A 25701-nucleotide genomic window follows, 5' to 3' on the forward strand; every position below is an offset into this window, starting at 1 on the left:
ACCACGTTGGGGGTAGGACTGTGGCTTGTCCCCTGATGTTGTCGCAAATGCGGTGAAACATGTTGGGGGAACTAGTGCGATAAATTTGTATGTCCTATTCTGCCAAATAAGTGTTAGCACTCCATGGTGTTACCCATTAAGTATAAAAAATCGAGCATCGAGCACTTTACTGACAACAAATTTAGGCAGATTAGGGACCTCAATATTTAGACCCTAAAGCAATTTTTAACATTAATATAATAAAAGTTAAATTGTAGGGCTTGATAGTGAGCGTTTATTTGGAGTTCTCCCCAATTTGTTAATAATGCTTCCCTCCAAAGCCTTTTTCTATCCTCAAATGTGGGACTTGTCATCTAAGAAAAATAGATATGTGTCTGAATTTTGCATAGACACACGGTCGTGAAAATCAGAGACAAGTGAACAGCCCCATAGGCTATAATGGATTTAGAAAAAACAATAGGGACCTGTTGTATCTGAGAAAACCACATACAGATCATGTACATGCAACATGGATGTCTGAGTGAGGTCTAAACACTGATGCTGCAGTCCATCACTTACACCGCTGCAGCTGATGCCGATACAACTAAAGGAGCTGTCTGCTCAAAACACAGTGATGAGCTATTCATCAATATTATGATGTTTGTGGTCAGATTCCCATGCTGACCAACTGTTGGCGGCAATATGTAAACACTTTCCATAGAGCTGCAAAGTGCGGGAGATGCTGTGTAGCAGGCGCTGCCGGGTACTGCAGAACGGCTGCAGCTATAAGAGCTGGTCTGTTGTACCCAGCAGTGGCTGCTACACATTCAATGGAACGACCATTGCAGCTACATTCATCACTATAGCTGACCCAAATAACAGCAGATCAGTGGTGTGCGGGCTGGATGTTGGACGCCAGTAATCACATTATTATAATTGGACCCCTGGATAGGTTATCAATCAAGTTTTGACTGTCCAACCCCAATAAATTATACAATTTCTCACAAAGAAGTTAGATAGTGAACACAATCACCCTTTAGAAAACTTTCCATTGAATCCATGGCAATTTTGCTGTTCTGGAAGATACTGGACAAGGCTTCCTGGCCACCTGTTCTGCTTATCTGAGAGAGGGGTGAAGGATTTATGGCTCCCTCCCTCTCAGTCTGAGCATAGCTGCTCTCCTCCTCAGGGCACTGCAGTGTAGTGAGGTGCTGCCAGACACAGGAGGGACAGAAACAAATAAGGTTTCCTTACAGCAGGTCTGTACTTTTCCGACTGCTAGTGAGGCTAGTAATGGCTGCACAGGCACCCAGCTGCTCTCCAGCAGTACCAGACGTCATGAACTACATCAACCTATCACCACTGACGAGCAGTCTCCCTGCCTGTGCGGCCATTACTACCACTGACTAAGGCTACGTTCACATTAGCGGCGGGCACCGCATGCGTCATGCGCCCCTATATTTAACATGGGGGCGCATGGACATGCGTCGCACTTGCGTTTTGCGCCGCATGCGTCGCTGCGGCGCCCGCGTCCGGGCGCAGAGGACGCAGCAAGTTGCATTTTTGCTGCGTCCAAAATCAATTAAAAAAAGGACGCATGCGGCGCAAAACGCAGCGTTGTGCATGCGTTTTGCTGCGTTTTTGTTTGCGTTGTGCGCTGCGGTGCCGACGCTGCGGCGCACAACGCAAATGTGAACGTAGCCTAAGAAAGCAGTGGATATAGTAACAAGCAGTTTTCTCACCTCTCTTTAGTCTGCTGCTCCCAGTTACTGCTCTACCGGCATGTTAGTCATCCTGATGTCTCCCAGGCGCTCCTCTCATGCCGGCAGTGTGAGAGAGGCCTGTCTTCTGTAGAGGAATGAAGCCCGATCATTACATTTAAAGGAGCAGCATGTCTAAAGCATGAGGCAGCCCCAAACTGCCTCTAAGACCAGCCTGGGTGGCAGTGAGTATTCTTCTTTAATAGCAGGCAGTGTTAGCCGGCTTCCTAAGGCTGATCAGGTGTGCCACTGCTAAAGAGAAATGGGCGTGGAAAGCAGTGAATATTCATTTCTCTTTAGCAGCGAGCACAGGTTTAGCCTCAGTAGCAGCTCCTGCCTCTGTGACCCGCTGCTCCCCCTTCCCTCACTCACGGGTTGCTTAGTGTGCCGCTGGGGCCCTTGAGGCAGCAGGGGCCCAAGGTAACTGCCAACCCTGTGTGCCAGCAGGGGTCAGTGCCTGGGCCGACCGGAGGATCCTCCGGTTCTCCTGTGGGCCAGTCCGACCCTGGGTCCTGGGTTAAAATCCCACCAAAGATAACATCTGCAAGAAGTTTGTATGTTCTTCCCGTGTTTGAGGGGGTTTTCTTAATAGGAAAGGCAAAACTGTATATGGAGGCAAATCTGCTTACCAGTGTGTAAGAGCATGGGCCTAATAGGGATCCAATTACAGGAAAGTCTGATCTAGAAGTGTCCCAGTCCCAGTGATTTGTAACTTCAGTGGTTAAATATTTAAATAATATCGCATACATTTACTATGAGTAGATTCTGGAAGATTGCAGGTAAAACAGGGAGTGCTCAAACTAATCTATCTAATTCAGAAAATAATGCAATACATTTTTTGGGGTTGCATCAAATTCATTTTTCTATTTTTGGATTTTTTTAAAAGTCTATTTTATATTAGGGTCACTTGTTTTAATTTTTTTTTATTTCACCATTGTGGACAGGGTTTAGAGTTTCTAGATGATTTCATGTGATTCATCATTTGTGACTTTTCAAAAACTTGCAAAATTTGTTGAAAATGTACTCCAATTTCCCTCTGGAGAGATTCTATAAAAACGTCTGCTCAAATAATTGTAATATTGAATTTTTGTGCTCTAAAATTGCCCAAAAAACAATTAAAGAGAGAAAAAATATTTTTTGACTTTGTACAAAATTTATGAGCCATGTGCACCATGTTGATGAATTTGGCACATAAATATCAACGAATACCACAAGACAAAAAAAGAAAATCTGCAAATGATGAATCGGGTACAAAGCATGTGAATCAAATAGTATGTATAGCTTTTGTAAACGCAATGTGTTAAAGCTATGGAATACAATATGTAAAATACAGTAGCATGTAAAAGCTTATGCACCCGTGGTCAAAATTTCTGTTATTGTGAACAGTTAAGCAAGTTGAAGATGAAATGATATCTATAAGGCCTAAAGTTAAGGATAACACATTTTCTTTGTATTTAACGCTCCCAAAAAATATATTATAATTTTATACATTTTAAAAATTACAAAAAGGAAAATAGGTTGATGTAAAAGTTTGGGCACCCTTGGAGATTTGTGTGCTCAGAAAACTTTGGCTAAGGTTTCAGATCTTAATTAACCCGTTAGGGTTATGGCTTATTCACTATCATCGTTAATAAAGGCCAGATGATGCAAGTTACCCAGCTTTATGAAAACCCAGCCTCCTCTAACCTTGTGCCAAAAACAGCAGCCATGGGTTCTTCTAAGCAGCTGCCTAGCACTCTGAAAATGGTGGAGGTTCAGAAAGAAGGCTATAAGAAGAAAGCAATGCATTTTCAAGTTGCCCTTTCCTCAGTTCAAAATGTAGTTTAGAAACGGCAGTTAACAGGAACAGAAGAGGTCAAGATAAGGTCTGGAAGATCAAGTAAAATTTCAGTGAGAGCTGCTCCTAGGATTGGTAGAAAGGCAAATCAAAACCCCCACTTGACTGTAATAAACCTTCAGAAAGATTTAGAAGACACTGGAGTTGTGGTACATTGTTCTACTGTTCAGAGACACCTGCACAAATATGGTCTTCATGAAAGAGTCATAACAAGAAAACATCTCCTGCATCCTCACCATATAATTCAGCATCAGAAGTAAGCCTGATGCATTTTGGAAATAAGTCCCGTGGACCGATTAGGTTAAAATAAATCTCTTTAGCCACAATGATCAAAGGTATGTGTGGAGAAAAAAGGCTACAGAATTTCAGGAAAAGATCATCTCGCCAATGATAACAAAGAGGTCGATCAATCATGCTTTTCAGTTGTGTTGCAGCCAAGGGCAAGGGGAATATTTCACATATAGAGGGAATATTCGATTCAATGAAATTTCAACAAATTCTTGATGTAAACATAACACCATCTGTAAAAAAGCTGAAGTTGAAAAGAGGATGGCTTCTACAAATGGATAATGATCCTAAATACATGTCAGAATCCACAATAGACTACCTCAAAAGGCACAAGCTGAAGGTTTTACAATGGCCCTCACAGTCCCCTGATCTGAACATCATTGAAAATCTGTAACTAGACCTCAAAATAGCAGTGTATGCAATACGACCAAGGAATATCACAGAACTGGAAGAATTTTCCAAGGAAGAATGGATGAAACTCCCTCAAACAAGAATTGAAAGACTCTTGTCTGGCTACAAAAAGCATTTACAAGCTGTGATACTTGCAAAAAGGGGTGCTACTAAGTACTAACCTTGTGGGGTGCCCAAACATTTGCATCTGCCTATTTTCCTTTTTGTAAATTTTAAAGAGTAAAAGATTAAAAAATATATCTATTTTGCCTTAAATGCAAAGGAAATGTGTCATCTTTAACTTTAGGCCTTTTAGAGATAATTTCATCTTCAACTTGCTTAACTTTTCACAATAACAGTAATTTTGACCAGGGTGCTCAAACTTTCACATACCACTGTATAAATACAGTTTTTTTTTTAAAGATTCACTAAATAGTAGTGCAACAATGACAACCCCTGCATATATCTATGTGTGTACTTATTATGGATATCATATTTATTCCAGAAGTCACAACTTTTATGGATCAGGCTGCATTTTTGGTGAATGTTAATTCTTGCTTTGTTCTTTTTAAAGAATCAATATCCTACAATACATACAGCTCATTTTCTAGACTTAGCTAGTGGGAATGTGGCAATGAATCTTTCCAAGGAAAGTCTGACTTACAGCTGTTGGACTTCATTACACAGCAGTGTTGCAGTGCCCTCTAATGGATTTTCTGCACATTTCATTATATATTTTTTTTAAATAATTGGGATTTCATACATAGCAACATTGTCAACAAGGCCGAAAAAAGACATTTGTCCATCCAGTTCAGCCTACATTCCGTCAGAATAAATCCCCAGATCTACATCCTTCTAAAGATCCTAATCACTGTAAGATACAATATTGTTACGCTGCAGGAAGACATCCAGGCCTCTCTTGAACCCATTGACTGAGTTCGCCATCACCACCTCCGCAGGCAAGGAATTCCAGATTCTCACTACCCTAACAGTAAAGAATCCTCTTCTATGTTGGTGGAAAAACCTTCTCTCCTCCAGAGGCAGAGAATGCCCCCTTGTGACTGTTACCTTCCTTAATATAAACAGATCCTCGGAGAGATATTTGTATTGTCCCCTTATATACTATACATGGTTATTAGATCGCCCATCATTCGTCTTTTTTCTAGACTAAATAATCCTAATTTTGCTACTCCGATACCCTGGGACTCAATTAAAGGGGAAGGTCTTTTAAGGGATATGGTGAAAGTCTATTGTCGTGACGCCACCTGTGGTGTTTGGTCAATAGGGAGACCAATGCTGCTTTAAAGGGGTCCTCTGGGGGTGTTGATGCAGCACTGATGGTGGCGCTTCCCACAGGTGAAGCGGGGTCCCCAGGGTTCCCAAGGTATGCTGAAGAGATGTTGTATGCCAAAGACTGAATAGAGGACACAAAGTATAAAGTCTTTACCTGGTTTACTGAAGATGTAACAGGCCTCAGTCAGGGTACCGGCAACAGGTACATAAGGAGTCCAGGCAGCCCAGAAACAAGTGAAATCCCTTTGGCAAGTCAGGTTGGGAGCCTTCCACTTTGCGCTCGCTATAAGTCCCTTGCTGCCTGAGGTATCCTAGCAAGGTCCTGGTCCTCTTTCTGTCCTGGGACAGTGCCTGTATGATAGGCAGCTTGAGCCGTTCCTTCTGGGGTCTCTGCATGGTGACTCCAGGCTCCAGAATGCTGCAGGCTTAATGCGGGCAGTATATGCATAGTTCTATGCCCTCCGGTTCTGCTGTGGGGCTTGCAGTCCCCCTCGGGCTCCCGGTACCCAATTTCCACGCTCTGGCTCCTCAGAGGCTCCTTGAGCCCTAAATCTCTCCTCTGCTCCTTTCCCTTCGCTGTCTGCTCCAGACTAAACTCGCTCCTCCTGCAGACCAGGATCTTTATTAAGGGAAGCTGCCCTGAAACCGGGTTTAGATCTCGCCCTCCTGGCCTGGATTCAGAAGGTGTTGTGTGTTTTGCCTGCCAAAGGAATCCCTCTTGTTTCCAGGCATAGCACTACCCTCCCCGAGAGGAAGGCAGCACTACTGTGGTACCCAAACTTCTGGGGTGCCACAAGGACGTGTCACGGCAGCGACCTTGTCCGTGGCCCTGTGCGCCCATGTAAAAGGAATATTGATTAAAGTTTATGTTTGTGATGCCACCTGTGGTGTATTCGGTCAGTAGGGACCAACACTGCTTAAAGGGGTCTGCTGGGGTTATGGTATGGCAGCTAGATGGTATAACTTCCCACGGGTGAAGCATGTCCCCAGGGTTCCCGCTGAGTAAGCGAAGATGGTGAGAAGTACAGTGAAGAACGATGACACAGGTTTGCAGTTCCTTTACCTGGTTTACTGAAGCTTCAGGCAGCCGCAGTCCAGGGCACCAGATCACAGGACAGGCAGGGTCCGGCCGGTTTGGATGCAAATGCAGAGTCCCCTTCACCAGGTGGAGATGAAAGCCTTCCGCAAAGCGCAGTGGTGTTGTAGTCCCTTATTGCCTATGGCTTCTGATAAGGTCCTCACAGTTCCTCTCTGTCCCCCATAAAGGTTTGGACACAACCCATATGACAGGTGAAGCAGGCCTTTTTATAGGGTCTCTATCACGACCCAGGCCCTAAAAGTATCACTGTCTATCCTGGGTGTAAAGGCGGACAGGTAACTTGAAGTTCAGCTGTCCTGCCGGTTTCAGCTATGCCACTTAGCGTTCAGCACGGCCACGGTCTTACGGCTACCGGAATCTGCGCCAGCCAGGGAGTTAGCTAATTCACTGCTCTGCTCCGCTGGTATCACTCTCCTGTGCCTTTTCTCTCCTGCACACTTTCCACAAGCTGTTCGTTCTTTCTAAGTTCTCTTTTCTCCAGGAGCTGTAGTACCTCAGACTACATGGCCCCTCCAGACCTTCTAACACTCTATGTCTGTCTGCTCTGTTCCCTGTCCTCTGACAGTCTGAATGAAAAATCTCCCTTTCCCTCCAGACCAGAATTTAATTATAGTGGAGTTCACCCTAAACCAGGTTTAGAGCTCCCCCTTCTGGCCAGGAGTGTGAACGTGTTGTGTGTATGTGATTACCTGGTGAAAGATATCCTTCATCGCTTCCAAGCGTGACATCACTCTCCCCGGGAGGAAACCAATGCCACTGTGATGACCAGGACCCTGGGGCGTCACAAATGCACACTTAGATTTTTGTTTATTGATTTTTGTGTTTTCAGATTATTGTGTTCTTTGCCTTCTGATGTGCTTATTTAAAGGGGCTGTCCGGACCTGTGATAAAATTCTGCAGTCACTATATGTGAATGCAGACTTCTGAATCCTTACAGCATGCGCACTGCATGCTGTCAGGATTCTCTGGTGAGTGAATCGTCATATGACCATAAGTATGCTATTTGCGTACATGTGGTCACCTGCAGAAGTGCTTGGCCTCACTCAATTCATTTGCATTGAGCAAAGCTGAACATGTATACTCAAAAAATAGCCAGAAGTATGCAAATCACATACTTGCAGTCATATTATCAAGTAATTTAGCTGGCGAAACAGGAAAATCCTGACACTGTACAGTGTGCGCACTGTAAGAATTCAGAAGTCTTTAGTCCCATACAGTGACTGCACACTTTAGTCACAAGACAACTCTTTTAATATGTTTAAGCCACTTTGTGTAAAACTTATTATCTATCTATCTATCTATCTATCCCATATCTGTCTGTTTATCTATCTATCTATCTATCTATCTATCTATCTATCTATCTATCTATCTATCTATCTATCTATCTATCTACAGTGGGTGTGGAAAGTATTCATACCCCTTTACATTTTTCAGTCTTTGTTTCATTGCAGCCATTTGGTAAATTCAAAAAAGTTCATTTTTTTCTTTTTTTTTCACATTAATGTACACTCTGCACCCCATCTTGACTGAAAAAAAAAACAGAAATGTAGAAATGTTTGCATATTTAATAAAAGAAACTGAAATATCACATGGTCATAAGTATTCAGACCCTTTGCTCAGACACTCATATTTAAGTCACATGCTGTCCATTTCCTTGTGATCCTCCTTGAGATGGTTCTACTCCTTCATTGGAGTCCAGCTGTGTTTAATTAAACCGATAGGACTTGATTTGGAAAGGCACACACCTTTCTATATGAGACCTCACAGCTCACAGTGCATGTCAGACCAAATGAGAATCATGAGGTCAAAGGAACTGGCCAAGGAGCTCAGAGACAGAATTGTGGCAAGGCACAGATCTGGCCAAGGTTACAACAGAATTTATTCAGTACTCAAGGTTCCTAAGAGCACAGTGGACTCCATAATCCTTAAATAGAAGAAGTTTGAGACCACCAGAAGTCTTCCTAGACCTGGGCGTCCAGCCAAACTGAGCAATCTTGGGAGAAGAGCCGTGGTGAGAGAGGTAAAGAACCCCAGTATCACTGTGGCTGAGATCCAGAGATGCAATAGGGAGATGGGAGAAAGTTCCTTAAAGTCAACTATCACTGCAGCCCTCCACCAGTCGGGCCTTTATGGCAGAGTGGCCCAAAGGAAGCTTTTCCTCAGTGCAAGACATATGAAAGCCCGCATATAGAATTCGGTAAAAAACACATGAAGGACTCCCAGACTATGAGAAATAAGATTCTCTGGTCTGATGAGACGAAGATAGACCTTTTTGGTGATAATTCTAAGTGGTATGTGTTGAGAAAACCAGGCACTGCTCATCACCTGCCCAATATGATCCCAACAGTGAAATATGGTGGTGGCAGTATCATGCTATGGGGGTGTTTTTCAGCTTCAGGGACATGACGACTGGTTGCCATTGAAGGAAACATGAATGGGGCCAAGTACAGAGAGATCCTGGATAAAAACCTCTTCCAGAGTGCTCTGGACCTCAGACTTGGCCGAAGGTTCACCTTCCAACAAGACAATGACCCTAGGCACACAGCTAAAATAACAAAGGAGTGGCTTCAGAACATATCTGTGACCATTTTTGACTGGCCCAGCCAGAACCCTGACCTAAATCCAATTGAGCATCGCTAGAGAGATCTGAAAATGCCTGTCCACCAACATTTACCATCCAACCTGAGGGAACTGGAGAGGATCTACAAGGAAGAATGGCAGGGGATCCCCAAATCCAGGTGTGAAAAACATGTTGCATCATTCCCAAGAAGACTCATGGCTGTACTAGCTCAAAAATGTGCTTCTACTCAATACTGAGCAAAGGGTCTGAATACTTATGACCATGTGATATTTCAGTTTTTCTTTTTTAATAAATTTGCAAAAATTACTACATTTCTGTTTTTTCAGTCAAGATGGGGTGCAGAGTGTACATTAATGAGCAAAAAATGAACATTTTTTTTTAATTTACCAAATGGCTGCAATGAAACAAAGAGTGAAAAATTAAAGGGGTCTGAATACGTTCCGTACCCAATGTATCTATCTATCTATCTATCTATCTATCTATCTATCTATCTATCTATCTATCTATCTATCTATCTATCTATCTTTATAGAGATGCCCTGCACATAATACAATATTTTTTTCCTACAGGTTGCAATGAGAATGATACAGATTTGGACAGAGACCAGTCATATCCTCCCTCCCAAAAGACAAAACGTATGCGTACCTCATTTAAACATCACCAGCTCCGTACCATGAAGTCATACTTTGCTATAAACCACAATCCAGATGCAAAGGATTTGAAGCAACTGGCTCAGAAAACGGGCTTAACCAAAAGGGTCCTACAGGTGAGCAGCGATCTTTCCTTTTGTAGAAATGTGCTGTGGTACCCCCGGTTTGTCAGAATGGCCCCTGTATGCTTTTAATTTCTGTCTTTTATTCTAACCTTTCCCTGCTGAACATGTAAAATCTAATGTTGATTTACTAAAAGTTTTAGCAAGGAAAGTGCTGCATAGTAGTTAGAATTTGAGTGGGTGAGTGTTTGTTGTTAGGTACTGTAGATATAAGAGTAGATCACTCAAAAATAACGACTTGATCTATGTGTCATTACTTTTCAATACTCCAAATAATGAAATATTATTAACAGGCTGCCCTAGTCCAGTCCTATACAGCAGTTTTACATATTTTAGGGCAAAGCTTTTTATGTCTGTCTCACATGAATAATTGACCCATTAATATTCTAAACCTGTGTCTCATTGCAATTTACTGGATGATAATTTGCCCAGTAAAAGCAGGCTGATAAATTATTTCACTTTAATGACCATAATCGCTTTCAAGTTCACACAGTGCTGTTTTTCCATGTATTATATTTAGCGAATGCAGGACTGGTCCCCAAAATAGATGTATAAGTAATTCCTTTATAGTTTTACTCTGTTTTGGACCCAGTCCTAGTTTTGGCAAAAAAAAAAAAACCCCTAAAGATGCAAACTGCACTATGTGAATATGGTCGTGGTCTTCATGGCCACCAAGAAGAACTGATGTAAATGCCATTAAGGCCTATTACAAGTCTGAGTGTGAATTTTGGCGATAGAGTAGTTATCCCTTTTTGTTGACCTATTTGTTGTAAAGGTGATAGTCTTTTAAGAATTAGGTAAAAAGACACCCAGTTAATTATCTGGGTAAAAAAAAAATAATCGGTAAAAGGAATGCCCTGGGATTGGTTTGCAGGTTTGGTTTCAAAACGCACGGGCGAAATTCAGAAGGAATCTTTTACGTCAGGAGAATGGGGGAGGCGATAAGGTTGAAGGTCCCTCTCTCAGCGCTCCAGCCTCAGCGGACAGTGCAGCACTTACACCAACAGGTGGCGCATCCACATTATCAGACCTCACCAGCCCCTCTATCAATGTCGGGGCCTCTGTAACCCCAAACATGGACAATCATGAGTCTGGAAGCCCTTCTCAAACTACACTCACCAATCTTTTTTAACGTGTACTAAGACTCTTCTCGTCTTCTGCTGTTTCTTTTTTTGTTGCAATACTGTGCATTTAACCCTGTAATTGGGATATATCAACCAAACGTTTTAGAAGAAGAAGAATCAACTCTACCATCACTCAGTGAATTAATCAGGACATGTGCTGTCCCTGTTGCCTGAACAATGTGTAATCTTTATGGGCCACCATGGATGGATGTTGTGTTGGGCAGAGTAAAGAGATGTGCAGGACACAGGCAATCGGTCATATTTAATTGTGCACTATGTTGTCAATGAGTCATTTCTGAGTTCTATCAACCTTACATCAGTGCTGGAGCCTGGTGCAGTACTGTAGTCTTACATTGCAGGGACCGAGGACCACTTGGTACCCTCTGCGCCTATGTCTTACTCTTCTCACTGTGATTTTCACTGATACATCCCGATTTTCACTGATACATCCCCATTCCTTTCATCAATATGACTGCCTATTTAGTGATATCATTTTATTTCAAGAATGGAGCAGTCTGACCAATTAGGAAAAAAAAGCCCAGGATTTATTAAAATCATCTAGTTTTCATAAAACAAAATTCTAACTATAATTGATGTAATTTTAGTATATTGCCTCCAATGGAATGACATGGCTGTCCTCTGTTTCCTCTTCCTCCGAGTCTGTATCATCCAGCAACTGCCTAAATGCAGAGTCGCCATCTCTTTATATTACACTGGCTTTCGACAGTCAACAGACGATGAGCAGACTCGGGAATAAGCGAAGTACTAGACGTGGTAAATAAAAGGCCCTTTGGTGTACATGAAAAATGTGAAACCGTCTTTGTCAAGTATCAGTGCATGAAGCTACAGGACTCATTCCTGTGGCATCCATACCTCCAGTGTTGTGCACTGGCAGTGCACTATTATTACAGACGTTGTGTAGATCCAAATCGTATCCACATCAATTCGCTTGTATGGGAATAGTTAGCATGTGAATATTGATTTGGATGGTTATTGTGGATCCACATAATGAAGGAGAATCACAAAGATCTAATGTTTAGGGTACTAGTTGCTGAAACATATAACAGTTCTCTGGCACTTCTAAATTTTATATCAGCTGTTCTCCAATATGCGTTTCCCATCTCACCATCTCGAGAACAGGGTCTCATCTCATAATCTCGAGAGTGAAGAGGTGGCCACACATGCAGGACTCTCTCCATACATGTGTGGTTATGAGAACATAAAGGCAGAGAAATTGGAGAGATATAATTATAACTTCACTCACTGATAGCCTAGCAAAAAAAGCTAGCTATTGAAAAACAGTTTGCATATATCTTTATGTAAGCTAAAGGGCCTTTACTAGTTATCACTTTTGGTAGTTCTGTTATAAAGAAGCCCTCCCATCACAGTTTTTTATCCTCTTAATATATTGCAGTCATCATATTATATGGCACTGTGTACTTACAATTGCTCATTTTGCCTTTCTACCCATTTAATTCTGCTTTTTCATTAGTTCTATGACATCAGGTGATTAAAAACGGACTAGCTGAGTCCTTCTAAACTCTATGTAGAAACAGGAAATCTCATTTCCCTACATGAGTCATCATTAGAACTACAATTCTACATCACTGCAAAGTGCCTGGCAGGCCAGCTCCACCCCCCTATTCAACTTCAGACCCGGCTGCTCCCTCCTTGTCAAGGACTTTTGCATTGATGACTCATGCAGTGAAAAGAGACTTATAAGTACACAGAGCTATATAATATGGTGACTGAAATATATTAAGACAATAACAACTTTGTTGAGACTGCTTTTTTAAGAAAATTAATTTTATTTTTTAGTTGCAGTTTTCAGGTATGGTCTAAAATGTGTCCATTCTTATAAGTGCCTCTTGCAAAATGATATTATACTTATTTCCATAACCCTGAAAAATGCCATTAAGTTCACAGAGAGCTAAGACTGACTGGTTATGACACGAAGATGACACGTAAAGTGTTTCCAGTTAACCAATCCAGTGTATTCTGCGAATGTTTAAAATGCTGTTTCAAAAAAGCTTAGAGCCGTGAGCAAATTCCAGCAAATCTTCTTTGGCATGATAATCTGCTGTTCTCTTAGCAAAGCAAAACCTGCTGCCTCTTTCTGGTTTCTTTACAGGAACCATGAATAATTCTGCAACTGAAGTCCTAGTTAGGCTGTGTACACATTAGTGTATGTTTTTCTAGTGGCATTTTTTTTGCATGTGCTGATTGGACAGTCAATGTATAGAATAACTTCACTAGATTTGTCATATCTGTCAGCGTATCCTCAGGCTTCACACACACCAAGGCTATATGAAGGTAGTATGTTGCTGTGAACAATAGGATATCCGATGGCGCACACCATGTTATTCTTTTGTAAGATTTATGCCGGAACTGGCTTGAAAATCTTCCATATACATTGATATTTTCTGGCAGCCGGACCAGGTGTGTGCAAACTTTTTGGTCAACACTCAAATGTCAGCAAACTGGTCACTTCTGGCGCTGTCAAGGCTCCTGGGACAACTTGACATTATATGTGCCATTGGCAGAGACGCCTAAGATGCCAGCATTTGAATACCGGCAAAAGAGGTTCACAGACCCTGGTCCAGCTGAAATAGAAGTCCTACAAATCACTTTTGCTCAATTTGAAATTAGAAGCATACAATGGCATACTACCATATTACAGATCCATAATGCAATTATGTAAGGCACAAGAACAGCCAACAGTTGTTACACAAACTTTAGGATCAGTTTATGAACAATAAGCAAGAGACATACAGTATAATTTTAGTGATCAGTCACGAGTATGGGAAAAAGAGACATTACACAAAAGAGTTCTCCTGTGGTTCAGGCCAAATGTCCATATTGTAGTCACAGCTCTTCATATGTATCCAAATGTGGACACAAGCTTGGACTTGGTGGACTTCTTGGTGGTGGCGCATCGGTCACACAGGTGATGGTGCCCCTTGTAACACGCATCTAAACAAGTGTTTCAGCGTGTGCCTCTCCATAGCACTCTGCAGCATTCTCCCACCACAAGCGAATAAAGACAGGAAAGCAGTCCCTTATAATCGGTGCATGTAATATTACTTCTAATAATACAGAAATATATAAAGCAGAACGAGACTTTCTGGCCAGAAAATAGTAACATTAACCCGAACTTCTTCACGTGTTATATTACTCTATTGCGACAGTCATATGTTACACACGTTACACACTAGCGTAAATCTAAATAAGGTATAGAAATCTCACTGTGGTGACATCCCAATCAACCAGAGGAGACCCCTCCACCCTTAAGGGTAAGGTCACAAGGCAATAACATACTCTGCTAATTTGATCATTAAAGGCTTCATTCCCATCCATCCATCCATCCATCTTTTTTCATGGAAGGAAACCGAAGCAAGATTGGTTCCTATAGATTTCTATGAGATAGTTCATTTAAGCACATTAGTTCTAGGGCTGAATCCTTAAGGACCCAAATCTGAAAACACAACATGTTGCATCCATCCATCCGGATCATCAGTTTTGCCCAAGGAACTTCTGAAGAAGCCAGATGACAACTGATGCCTTTGCCATCAGCTGAAACATAATAAACCTGATCCTGATGGCCCAGAAATATGGAATCTTGGCTTAAAAAGTGATCACTTAATTTTGCTGTAGAGCAGCTCCTTCATTAGCAAAACTGTGTAGCGAAAAACCAATAAAAAACACAGCTGCTAATTGTGGCTTTGTTTTTAGCCATGTTGTGTCCAAGACAAAGTTACTCCATGTGGTCTTACCTTACCAAACGCTTACTTTACATTCTCTTTTAGCAACACCTAGACGAACAACAGTGCGAACTTGGCTATGAACCTTTTCTTGAACACTGGCTAGATAAAACAACCTAACTTCTTCAGAAAAGGAATACTGGAGCACAGGCGCAGCATTATGATCATTTGACAAGTAAAAAAAAAACAACAAAAACACAAAATAATCAGTAAAACTCACTTTTATAGTTTCAGACATTAAAACAAATGTCAGGAGCATGGCATATAATATAATTCCATTTATAGCTCAGCAAAATTTACAAAAAAGTTTCAACAGCACTAATAAAATGCAGCATTTCTGCATCTGTCACAAAGGGAGCTTACATCTCTAGCTCAAAGTGTTTTCTTCAGCTGAACTGATGTGAGATGTCATAGCACAGATAGCAGTCGGAGTGGTTTAAAGGAAACTCCACTTTTGAACTCCACAGGTAAAATCTACATAAAATGTTACATAACTTTGCAGATATTTTGCTTTATTTATCTTGATCTTGTTTAGTTTAGCATGGTATTTTCTTCTTCATTCATGTTTAGACCTAAATCTACAGTTTTATCTTTTTGCTGTTAGCAGAAAGCTGTGGGGCGCTGATGAGAGTTATTCAGCCAGGCTTGTATGGAGTTGGGACAGCTGCAGAGACAGTCCTTACAGCTCCCTATCAAGGAGCCATAGGCACATTGCCATACTATGGTGCCTCTAACCTAGAAGCAAAAACTCTAGGAAGGAATACCTCTGTAATACGGCATGTGATGGAACATGGCTCAGTTTTATTTTTTTAGATTTATGTGGCAAAAATTGTCTTCATATCAAATCACATGCACACAAAGTGTATTATCTTTGTGTGCATGTGATTTGATATGAAGACAATTTTTGCCATGCAGAACATCCATACCTAGAGGTAAATTATTAAGAGAGAGAGAGAGAATATGGATGTGAAATTGAGTAATATATTTACACAAAGAGTTTGTGCAAGGTTAAATGATTATTTATGTTGATCTACGCTGTGAACTGGCTTTAGTGGCATTATTCTTTAGTAAATCAGCATATAGCAACTTAGATGTAGAGATACTTTATCCCCCAAAATATTAGGGAATTGAAAAAATAATTAATAAGCAATCTGTGTATAATATTTTCCAGTAAAACTCAAGATCATACTTTTCTGGTGCAATATATATATATATATATATATATATATATATATATATATATATATATATATATATACTGTATATATACCGTATATACTCGAGTATAAGCCAACCCGAGTATAAGCCGACCCCCCTAATTTTGCCACAAAAAACTGGGAAAACTTATTGACTCGAGTATTAGCCTAGGGTGGAAAATGCAGCAGCTACCGGTGAATGTCAAAAATAGAAATAGATACCAATAAAAGTAAAATTAATTGAGACATCAGTAGGTTAAGTGTTTTTGAATATCCATATTGAATCAGGAGCCCTATATAATGCTCCATACAGTTCATGATGGGCCCCATAAGATGCTCCATACAAAATATGCCCCATATAATGCTGCACAAAGGTTAATAATGGCCCCATAAGATGCTCCATAGAAACATTTGCCCCATACAATGCTACATAAAGGTTGATGTCCCATAAGATGCTCCACACATTATGGCCCAATAAGATGCTCCGCACATTATGGCCCCATAAGATGCTCCGCACATTATGGCCCCATAAGATGCTCCACACATTATAGCCCCATGAGATGCTCCATACATTGTGGCCCCATGAGATGCTCCATACATTGTGGCCCCATAAGATGCTCCATATATTGTGGCCCCATGAGATGCTCCATACATTGTGGCCCCATACGATGCTCCATACATTGTGGCCCCATACGATGCTCCATACATTGTGGCACCATACAATGCTCCATACATTGTGGCCCCATACGATGCTCCATACATTGTGGCCCCATGAGATGCTCCATACATTGTGGCACTATACAATGCTCCATATATTGTGGCCCCATATGATGCTCCATACATTGTGGCCCCATGAGATGCTCCATACATTGTGGCCCCATGAGATGCTTCATACATTGTGGCCCCATACGATGCTCCATACATTGTGACCCCATAAGATGCTCCACACATTATGGCCCCATATGCTGTTGATGTGATTAAAATAAAAAAAATCACATACTCACCTCTCTTCGCTCAGGTCCCCAGCACTTGTGATACCTTCCTTGTTCCATGCGCCGCTCTGTCTTCCATCCTCTGCACTGACTGTTCAGGCAGAGGGTGGCACACACACTAATCGCATCATGGTGCCCTCTGACCTGAACAGTAAGTGCTGAGCATGGAAGACAGAGCAGCGCGCAGTGGTGGAACGAGGAAGGTGACTATCGCGCAATGCTCACCTCCCCCGATATACTCACCTGCTCCCGGCACGGTCCCTGGCAGCGTCTCACTGTCAGATGGAGCCGGCGGCATCTTCCTGTGTTCAGCGGTCATGTACCGCTCATTACAGTAATGAATATGCGTGCATATTCATTACTTTAATTAGCGGTACCACGTGACCGCTGAACACAGGAAGAGCTGCCCGGAGACCATGGGACATGCAGGGACCGCGCCAGGAGCAGGTGAGTATGTCATCGCGCCGCTCCCCCGCTGACTTCACCCGCTGACAATGACTCGAGTATAAGCTGAGAGGGTCACTTTCAGCCCCAAAAAGTGGGCTGAAAATCTCGGCTTATACTCGAGTATATACGGTATATATATATATATATATATATATAATATATATATAATTTCTTGTTTAGAACTTCAAACCTGGATACACAACTTCTGCAATCGGCAATAAGACTTTCAGGACACAGTTCAGATGCATGATGCTCCCTGTTTTTTTCTATACTGTTAGAATGCTTACAGTATTTTAGTCTGTAAGGTTTTATACATCTTTAGCTGGATAAGTAAAGTAAAGCATTCTGCATAATCTGCCTAACATGAGGGTAATACACAGGGTTTGGCTTATTGTTACACTGCGGCAGGTGATCACAGGAGGAGGGGCTGGGGCAGGGCCAGCTGCTGGAGCTCCCGGAGCGATCAGCAGAGCTCCAAGGGTACAACTGGGAGGTGATCGGCTAGGAAGCCGACAAGCATACAATAACCGGGTACAAACAGGTGTAAGGAAACTGAGCGGGTAATACCAGAGTCGAGGTAACAATCTAAAGGGAAGTCAGAAACCAAGCCGGGGTCAGAGAACCAGATAATCCACTGACAGAACCTAATAGACAGGCAAGTGCGACGTGGGGGACAGGCCGGGACAAAATGGGAAGAAGAGTCACAAGGCAGGCACAAGGCACAAACACCCAAGCATACAGGGGTCACTTAACTCAGCCGAGAGCAGAAGTATAACTGACAAGGAAGCAAACCTCCCGCGGCTATAAAAAGCCCTCCCCAATCCAAAGGGAGGCCAGCAGCATTAACCCCCGAGGCTCCTGCTCAAATTCTACCATAGGATCATGACACCTGGCCTGAGGAAGACATCTGTGCAATGTTGAAACGCATAGCCCCATTTTTTAAAATAAATTCTTATGTAGATATTACCCTTGTTTTTGTAGCACTCAGCAGTAGTGTTGAGCATTCCGATACTGCAAGTATCGGGTATCGGCCGATACTTGCTGTATCGGAATTCCGATACCGAGATCCGATATTTTTGTGGTATCGGCTATCGGTATCGAAACAACATTAATGTAAAAATGTGTAAAAGAAAGAATTAAAATAAAAAATATTGCTATACTCACCTCTCCGACGCAGCCTGCACCTTACCGAGGGAAGCGGCAGCGTTCTTTGTTTAAAATTCGCGCTTTTCTTTCCTTTACTGAAGTCCCGGCTTGTGATTGGTCGCGTGCCGACCATGTGGCCGGGACGCAACCAATCACAGCAAGCCGTGACGTAATTTCAGGTCCTTCAGGATTTAAAAATTACGTTCCGGCGTTGTGATTGGTTGCGTCGCAGTCACATGGGCAACGCAACCAATCACAGCAAGCCGTGACGTAATTTCAGGTCCTTAAGGATTTTAAAATTACGTCCCGGCTTTGTGATTGGTTGCGTCGCAGTCACATGGGAGACGCAACCAATCACAAGCCGTGACGTCACGGGAGGCTGGACACGCGCGCATTTTAAAATGGGCGCGTGTCCAGCCTCCCGTGACGTCACGGCTTGTGATTGGTTGTGTCTCCCATGTGACTGCGACGCAACCAATCACAAAGCCGGGACGTAATTTTAAAATCCTTAAGGACCTGAAATTACATCACGGCTTGCTGTGATTGGTTGCGTTGCCCATGTGACTGCGACGCAACCAATCACAACGCCGGAACGTAATTTTAAAATCCTGAAGGACCTGAAATTACGTCACGGCTTGCTGTGATTGGTTGCGTCCCGGCCACATGGTCGGCACGCGACCAATCACAAGCCGGGACTTCAGTAAAGGAAAGAAAAGCGCGAATTTTAAACAAAGAACGCTGCCGCTTCCCTCGGTAAGGTGCAGGCTGCGTCGGAGAGGTGAGTATAGCAATATTTTTTATTTTAATTCTTTCTTTTACACATTAATATGGTTCCCAGGGCCTGAAGGAGAGTTTCCTCTCTTTCAGACCCTGGGAACCATCAGGAATACCGTCCGATACATGAGTCCCATTGACTTGTATTGGTATCGGGTATCGGTATCGGATTGGATCCGATACTTTGCCGGTATCGGCCGATACTTTCCGATACCGATACTTTCAAGTATCGGACGGTATCGCTCAACACTACTCAGCAGCATTTTTATTGCCCCCATTTTCATCTCAATTTTGTAGCATTTTTTCTGATACATAGAGGTTCCTGGACTGGACCATCATCTGGGGCAGCTGCAGCTGATTCTTTCCATCTTTGGCTGTGGAACAGAGTCGTGCCTGATCTCTGCACATCCCTCCAAGGTGAGAACACTACCATGTGCCCTTCTGTCAGCCCTCACCATATCCAACAAATTAAGGATTTCTGCACTAAGGAGCTTCCAGCTTTTTAAATTCATTATAGGATAAATGTAATGACAAAGAGATGTCTGAAAAGTCTACTGTAGACAACAGGAAGCATCAGGCTAAAATAACCCCAATGGTCAGTGTCAAAATGTATTTCTATTTTTTTTTTTTTATTCAGATTGTGATATGAAATTTTTTAAAATTTTTATTTAAAAGATGCACATGACAAAAAAACCTGATTTGAACAATAGGTAATTTGCTAATTATGAATTACTTTTAATTTACGCAATATTTTTAATGCATCAGATCAGAGCTATAGATCAGACTGATGCATATGTAACTAAAGAGTTAGATGATTACAACTGTAGATGTCTTTGCTATGGAAAGAATCAGTGAAGTGTACGTCCTAATGTGCAAACAAACAAAAATGTAATATGAACTCATTAGTGCTATGTTATAAGATATCAGGGCACATTTAAATACAAATTCTTTGATGTCACCTCTCTCATTTCTGTTAAATGGAATTTGTCACAAGTGTTTTGAAAGCAGTATAATGTAGGGACAGAGAGCCTGATTCTAAGGATGTGTCACTTACTAGGCTGCTTGGTGCAGTTTCGATACAATCCCTGTTTTTTCTGCTGTAGATGTAGCAGCGGTCAGAATGCTCAGCGGTGTATAACCCCGCCCACACAATTTATTGGCAGCTTCATGTGTACACTGTGTCAGCAGGGCATCAGAAGTTGTTGCGCGGTTACACATATTAACTGGACTACCTGGCACGTGACTCCTAGTCCAACAGTGATAATCTTCTGTTGATAATACACTGATTATACTGAAACTACATCACACAGCTCAGTAAGTGACACATCCCTGGAACTATTATGCTGCTTATGCATTGCGCTGCTCTCAGGTTAAATAGCAGAAACCTGATGACTTATTCCCTTGAAGATTGCTCCCAAAGATTGCAGACTTAGATAGCCAGTCATTTCCACATATTTGGAAACACATTTTCACCCCTTGGTTGAACGTTATTAACAGTATTTTTGGACATGGCAGTTTTTAATAGAAAAAAAACTGAAACCATAGTGAATGACTTCAAATATCATGCAAGTTTGGTTGAAAAATTCCATCATGACTGTCCTAATTAAAAGACAACATTAGCGGAAGTTAAGGTCCATGTTGTAATGTCTAACTGCAAATAGACGTTTTGGTAACATTTTAGATTCAGACGTATCTGGACTTCCTACCTATAGCCAAATCACAGGTGATTAAAATACAAAAGTGCATATGATTAAAAAAAATATAATGTGGAAACTATAAGAAAAAAATGACACATGGGAAAATGGCTCTATTGCTGCTAAGAACAAACCCAGCATTTTGGATATTAGCGTATACATGAACATAGGCAATATCACATTTTTGTACTACCCTAATTTGCAGGACATATAATATTCCATGGAGTGGTCTGCTATCATTTTAGCTCGAGGTTTGGAAATCCAAGAATATTATTATTTTTAATTTCTTGCGTACTGTGGATGCAATCATTTCCCTATCAATTAGTAAGGTTACATTGCATCTAAGCAGTGCTCACATGCAAGTACAAATAATACTTTTTACGTTTTACAAAACTCCTTTCATAAATAAATGACTACAATTTTTTTTCATGAAAATCAATGAGAACTCTTCACCCCCCAATCCTTCTCTACCTCCTCCCAAATCCTACATCCTTGTAATAAAATCTTTACCGTACACATCTTTCATCTAACGCTTATAATTCCTGATTTGTGAAAGCCATCAAACCCAAGTTTCTTGACTTCAATTGTTTTTTGTACCCTTCCACATTGCTCTTCCCAAAAATATTCTTAAAATTGACTTGTAGTAACATATTAAACTTCAGTAATATTCTTCTTCTCTCTTACCCAGTTTAGTTTTTCCTTCCTAAACTGCTGCTTGTCAAATGTAACGTCATACTTATTTGGCCCATACATGTTCTATGCTTATGTTATTATTTGTCTTTTCTTTTATAATTTATCAAACTTTGGAAAAAAGTAATTTTGTAATATTTGAAAACAACTAAACAGTAATATTTTATTAAAAGGACATATTTAAATGTAAGAAACAATCATGATTGTACATATTCTGAATATTACTTTGAAATCATGTTCTAGTATCTATTTTTCAGGTTAGATGGAAATAAGCAAAATATGATTTGTGATTTTTGTTTGTGAAAAAGTGAGTTTTTCATGGATTTCTTTTTACTTGTTAATAATCAGATTGTACCAGACAAACATCAACTATTTCTAATATATACTATTTTTGTTACTTTTGTATAAAACCTCTTATGTGCAAAGGGTTGTTAATTACTTTTTATTGTATCCTGTGAGCAATTTACAATTATCTCAAAATATGAGGTTAAAAAGGCTGAATGGTGCCAATCGCCTGATATCAGACCCCCTTCTTGTGGTCCCAAAAGTGGATCTTTTCTGTTGTTCTCACACAGGCAAGGAGCTTCCTCCATATTCCTGTGTGTCAATGATCAAATGAAGGGGGCTGGCTGGCTTATTTTCATAGGGGGATAAAGATCCCTCTCTGTAGCAAATTTACAAGAGTAATTGCCAATTTACAAACATTCATGTTGGACATTCGCACTTATATCAGAGTAATAATGCTGAGGCAAAAATGGTTCTATTTGTGAACTAGATTATATGAAAACATATATTTTTTGTCTTCCTTGCAAAATAAAGTTACAATAAAACAGAAGATAATAACAGAGTCCGTCTTTCACATATCCTGAAACAGTTAGTTGTACGAGAATAAAAAAGGTCTTATTTTTTCTTAAAACACTATCACCTCTTTGACTACCGGTTGTCTGGTATCGCAGTTCAGCCCCAATCAGTATATATAAGACAAACTCATGGACAAAATTGGTATTGTTCCTGGTAAATCATACGAGAGCTGCTAAGATTCCAAGGCGGCAAATCTCGAAAATTTATCAGGGAAATTTGATTTAAGTCAGAGTTATTCCATCTGAATTGAATGTTCCTTATTTTGCTCTGGGGTCTCTCCTGATAACGGAGCATAATAAATGTGGAATGTAAGGAAAGAAAAAATGAATAGTCACCTTACTGCTCACCTGTCCGGCCACCTCTGCAGCCTGCCATCCTGTCCTCCGTACCTCTTCTTTTCACCTTTGACACATGCACATCTTTTTTGGCCTGCCTCGCTCTAGGATGACTGAGCCTCTGATGTCCCTGCATACCATGGGACATTATTTATTTTACTCACTTATATAGCACCAATATTTCCACAGTGCTTTACAGACATTATCATCACAGTCCTCCTTCTGGCTCACAATCTAATTTCCCTGTCAGCATTGCTTTGGAGTGTGGGAAGAAACCGGAGTACCAGGAAGAAACTTATGCAAAAACAGGGAGAAGATACAAACTCCTTGCCGATGTTGTCTTTGGTGGGATTTAAATGCAGGATCCCAGCACTGCAAGTCTACAGTGCTAACCACTGAGCCACCATGCTGCTCATTGATTACGTGCATCGCCCGAGGCCTAGTCAACCACGCAAGAGATGCATGTCAGAGCATCATGATGTGTGTAAGGACATTAGAGACCTAGTCGACTGGAAGCAGTAGAGTAGAGCAGTGTTCCCCAACTCCAGTCCTCAAGGCCCACCAACAGGTCATGTTTTCAGGATTTCTTTTGTATTGCACAGGTGATGCAATTATCACCTGGGCAATACTAAGGAAATCCTGAAAACATGACCTGTTGGTGGACCTTGAGGACTGGAGTTGGAGAACACTGGGCTAAAGTGATGCAAGCCAAAGAATATGTGCACGATGGAAGAAGGTAAGGAAAAAAGCAGAGGAGCAGAAAGTGGGCTGCAGGGGTGACAGGACAGGTGAGCGGTAAGTATTTGAGTATTATTTTTTTAAACCATATGTTGGCCCTCTACAGATGAGTCAGAATGACAGCAAGCTGGCCAATGTTTCAATAAATTTGAGCAGAACAAATTGCAAAATTCATAGTTTCATTGTTTTTAAGGTTGAAAAGTAGAATGTCAATTGAGTTCAACCCATACAGTAACGCATTGATCAAGAAGAAGACAAAAATATGATGATGCAGATGCTAATTGGTCCATAGTAGGGAAAAAATGCCTTCCAGATTTGTTCTGGAGAACACAGATTTTTGTAAAATTTGAGAAGAACTCAATTCCACTTCAACAAATTTGTTCATCTGTAACATACACGTCTTTTGCTCCTTATCTCTTTCAGGAATAGTTAGAGGCAAAATAGCAAATTATGCCACTGCTAAATTACATCCAGATCACTGTATCACTAAGTCACTTCATTAAGACATTGCATTTTTTATCTTGTACTGACCGTGAGTTGCAGTATGTATACTCATTCCAAACTGAAATGGCTTCAAAGCTGAAATCTTCCAGAATAGTTTCTTGACTTGCACATTCCACACCATGCTGTAATCTCATGTAGGGAAAAATGAACTGTCTAAATATGATAGATAAAAGGGTTGTCCATTTTCACAAATAATTGGGTCACAAACAGGTAAAGTGGCTTTCCATTACTGTGTTATTATTTTACCTGGTCTATATTCTGCTGTTCACCTGTAAATCTAGTATTTTCGTTAAGGAGGCGTGACCATCAATTCTTCTTTGTGGGCATCTTCATGAGGATCATGGCCTTTGGCTTCCAATACTAGATATACATATACAAGGCACAAAAATAAAGATTAGGCCATCACTTCTGTAGTCCTATAAATTAAGACCAGAGAATCAACAAAAGGTGACGCTAAAGCTTCAGAAGATGCAACAGGTAAGTAATGTCTTTTCTGTAATCACAAAGTATTACCTGCCTGTTGCCCAACTTTCTGTGAAAACAGGAAACTCCTTAGAGTTGTGTTTGTCGACAAGATTTTTGACTGATTTCAACTACAGCCAAGAAAACTCAATGTATTTATTAGCTATAATGCCCAATGTAATTCAGAATCAGGGCAAGATAAGTAACGCAATTTATTTCCTAAATTATTATAATCAAATTCATAATCATTAAAATCTAAGTATAAACTTAAGTCAATATGTTTTTTCCAACTTCCATGAAGCTGTTTCAGGCCTGTTGGCTCTTATCAGTGCAAAATGTGAAAATATGTGAGTCTCCTTTGGAAAAGTTGATATATGCAAAATCTATTTAATCCAGGATACAATAAAAATAATGTAGTATTAAACATACAAGGTACACAGTACTTATAAAAAGAGATTGATAGGTGTAACAAATCCATTGCCATTATCTGACATCGTGTATTTTAGGCAAATGCCTTTGACATTGGTGAATGTTATTTTTTTATTCAATGATTGTGTACCATGCTCTGAATCTATGTTTTGCTTGATTTAATAAAGCTTTTGCACATTAAATTAGTGTTTTACGTTAAGAAGATCCTGTAAATTAACATGCTGCACTATGAAATGATGCTGAGTTTTTTCCATAGTAAAACGCAAACTGTTATAAGTCATTGCTGGAACTCAATGCTGGACAAGAGGATGAACATAGTAGTGAGAATAAATAGTGCTTTTTGGAGTGGCCATTTCAAATTTGTAATACAATTGTTGCAGATACGTCATTACTTCATTTTTATAAGGTGTTACATGGTCATTGTGACATGAAAATTCTAATTTACATCCCTTAAACAGCTTTGGCATAGATACTTAGGCATTGTACTGTTTTAAAACATTGGGCCAAATTTATCAAGAACAGCATTGTTCACACCGGTGTTCATGAGGA

General features: G+C 40.9%; 1 protein-coding gene across 8 annotated transcripts in view; it reads left to right on the forward strand.

Annotated features, from left to right (window-relative positions):
- Positions 1-25701, forward strand: part of LHX9 (LIM homeobox 9) — a 69812-nt gene that overhangs the window by 38498 nt on the left and 5613 nt on the right. For 7 of the 8 annotated variants that reach the window (XM_077277974.1, XM_077277971.1, XM_077277975.1 and 4 more), the window contains one exon: positions 9797-9993. In XM_077277974.1, the coding sequence (XP_077134089.1) occupies positions 9797-9993 (197 nt within the window). Of the gene's footprint in view, positions 1-9796; positions 9994-10873; positions 11239-25701 lie in introns of those variants that run through there. The other variant, XM_077277978.1, reaches the window with a different exon arrangement.

The sequence above is a fragment of the Ranitomeya variabilis genome, chromosome 8, assembly GCF_051348905.1.
Source record: "Ranitomeya variabilis isolate aRanVar5 chromosome 8, aRanVar5.hap1, whole genome shotgun sequence".
Lineage (NCBI taxonomy): Eukaryota > Metazoa > Chordata > Amphibia > Anura > Dendrobatidae > Ranitomeya > Ranitomeya variabilis.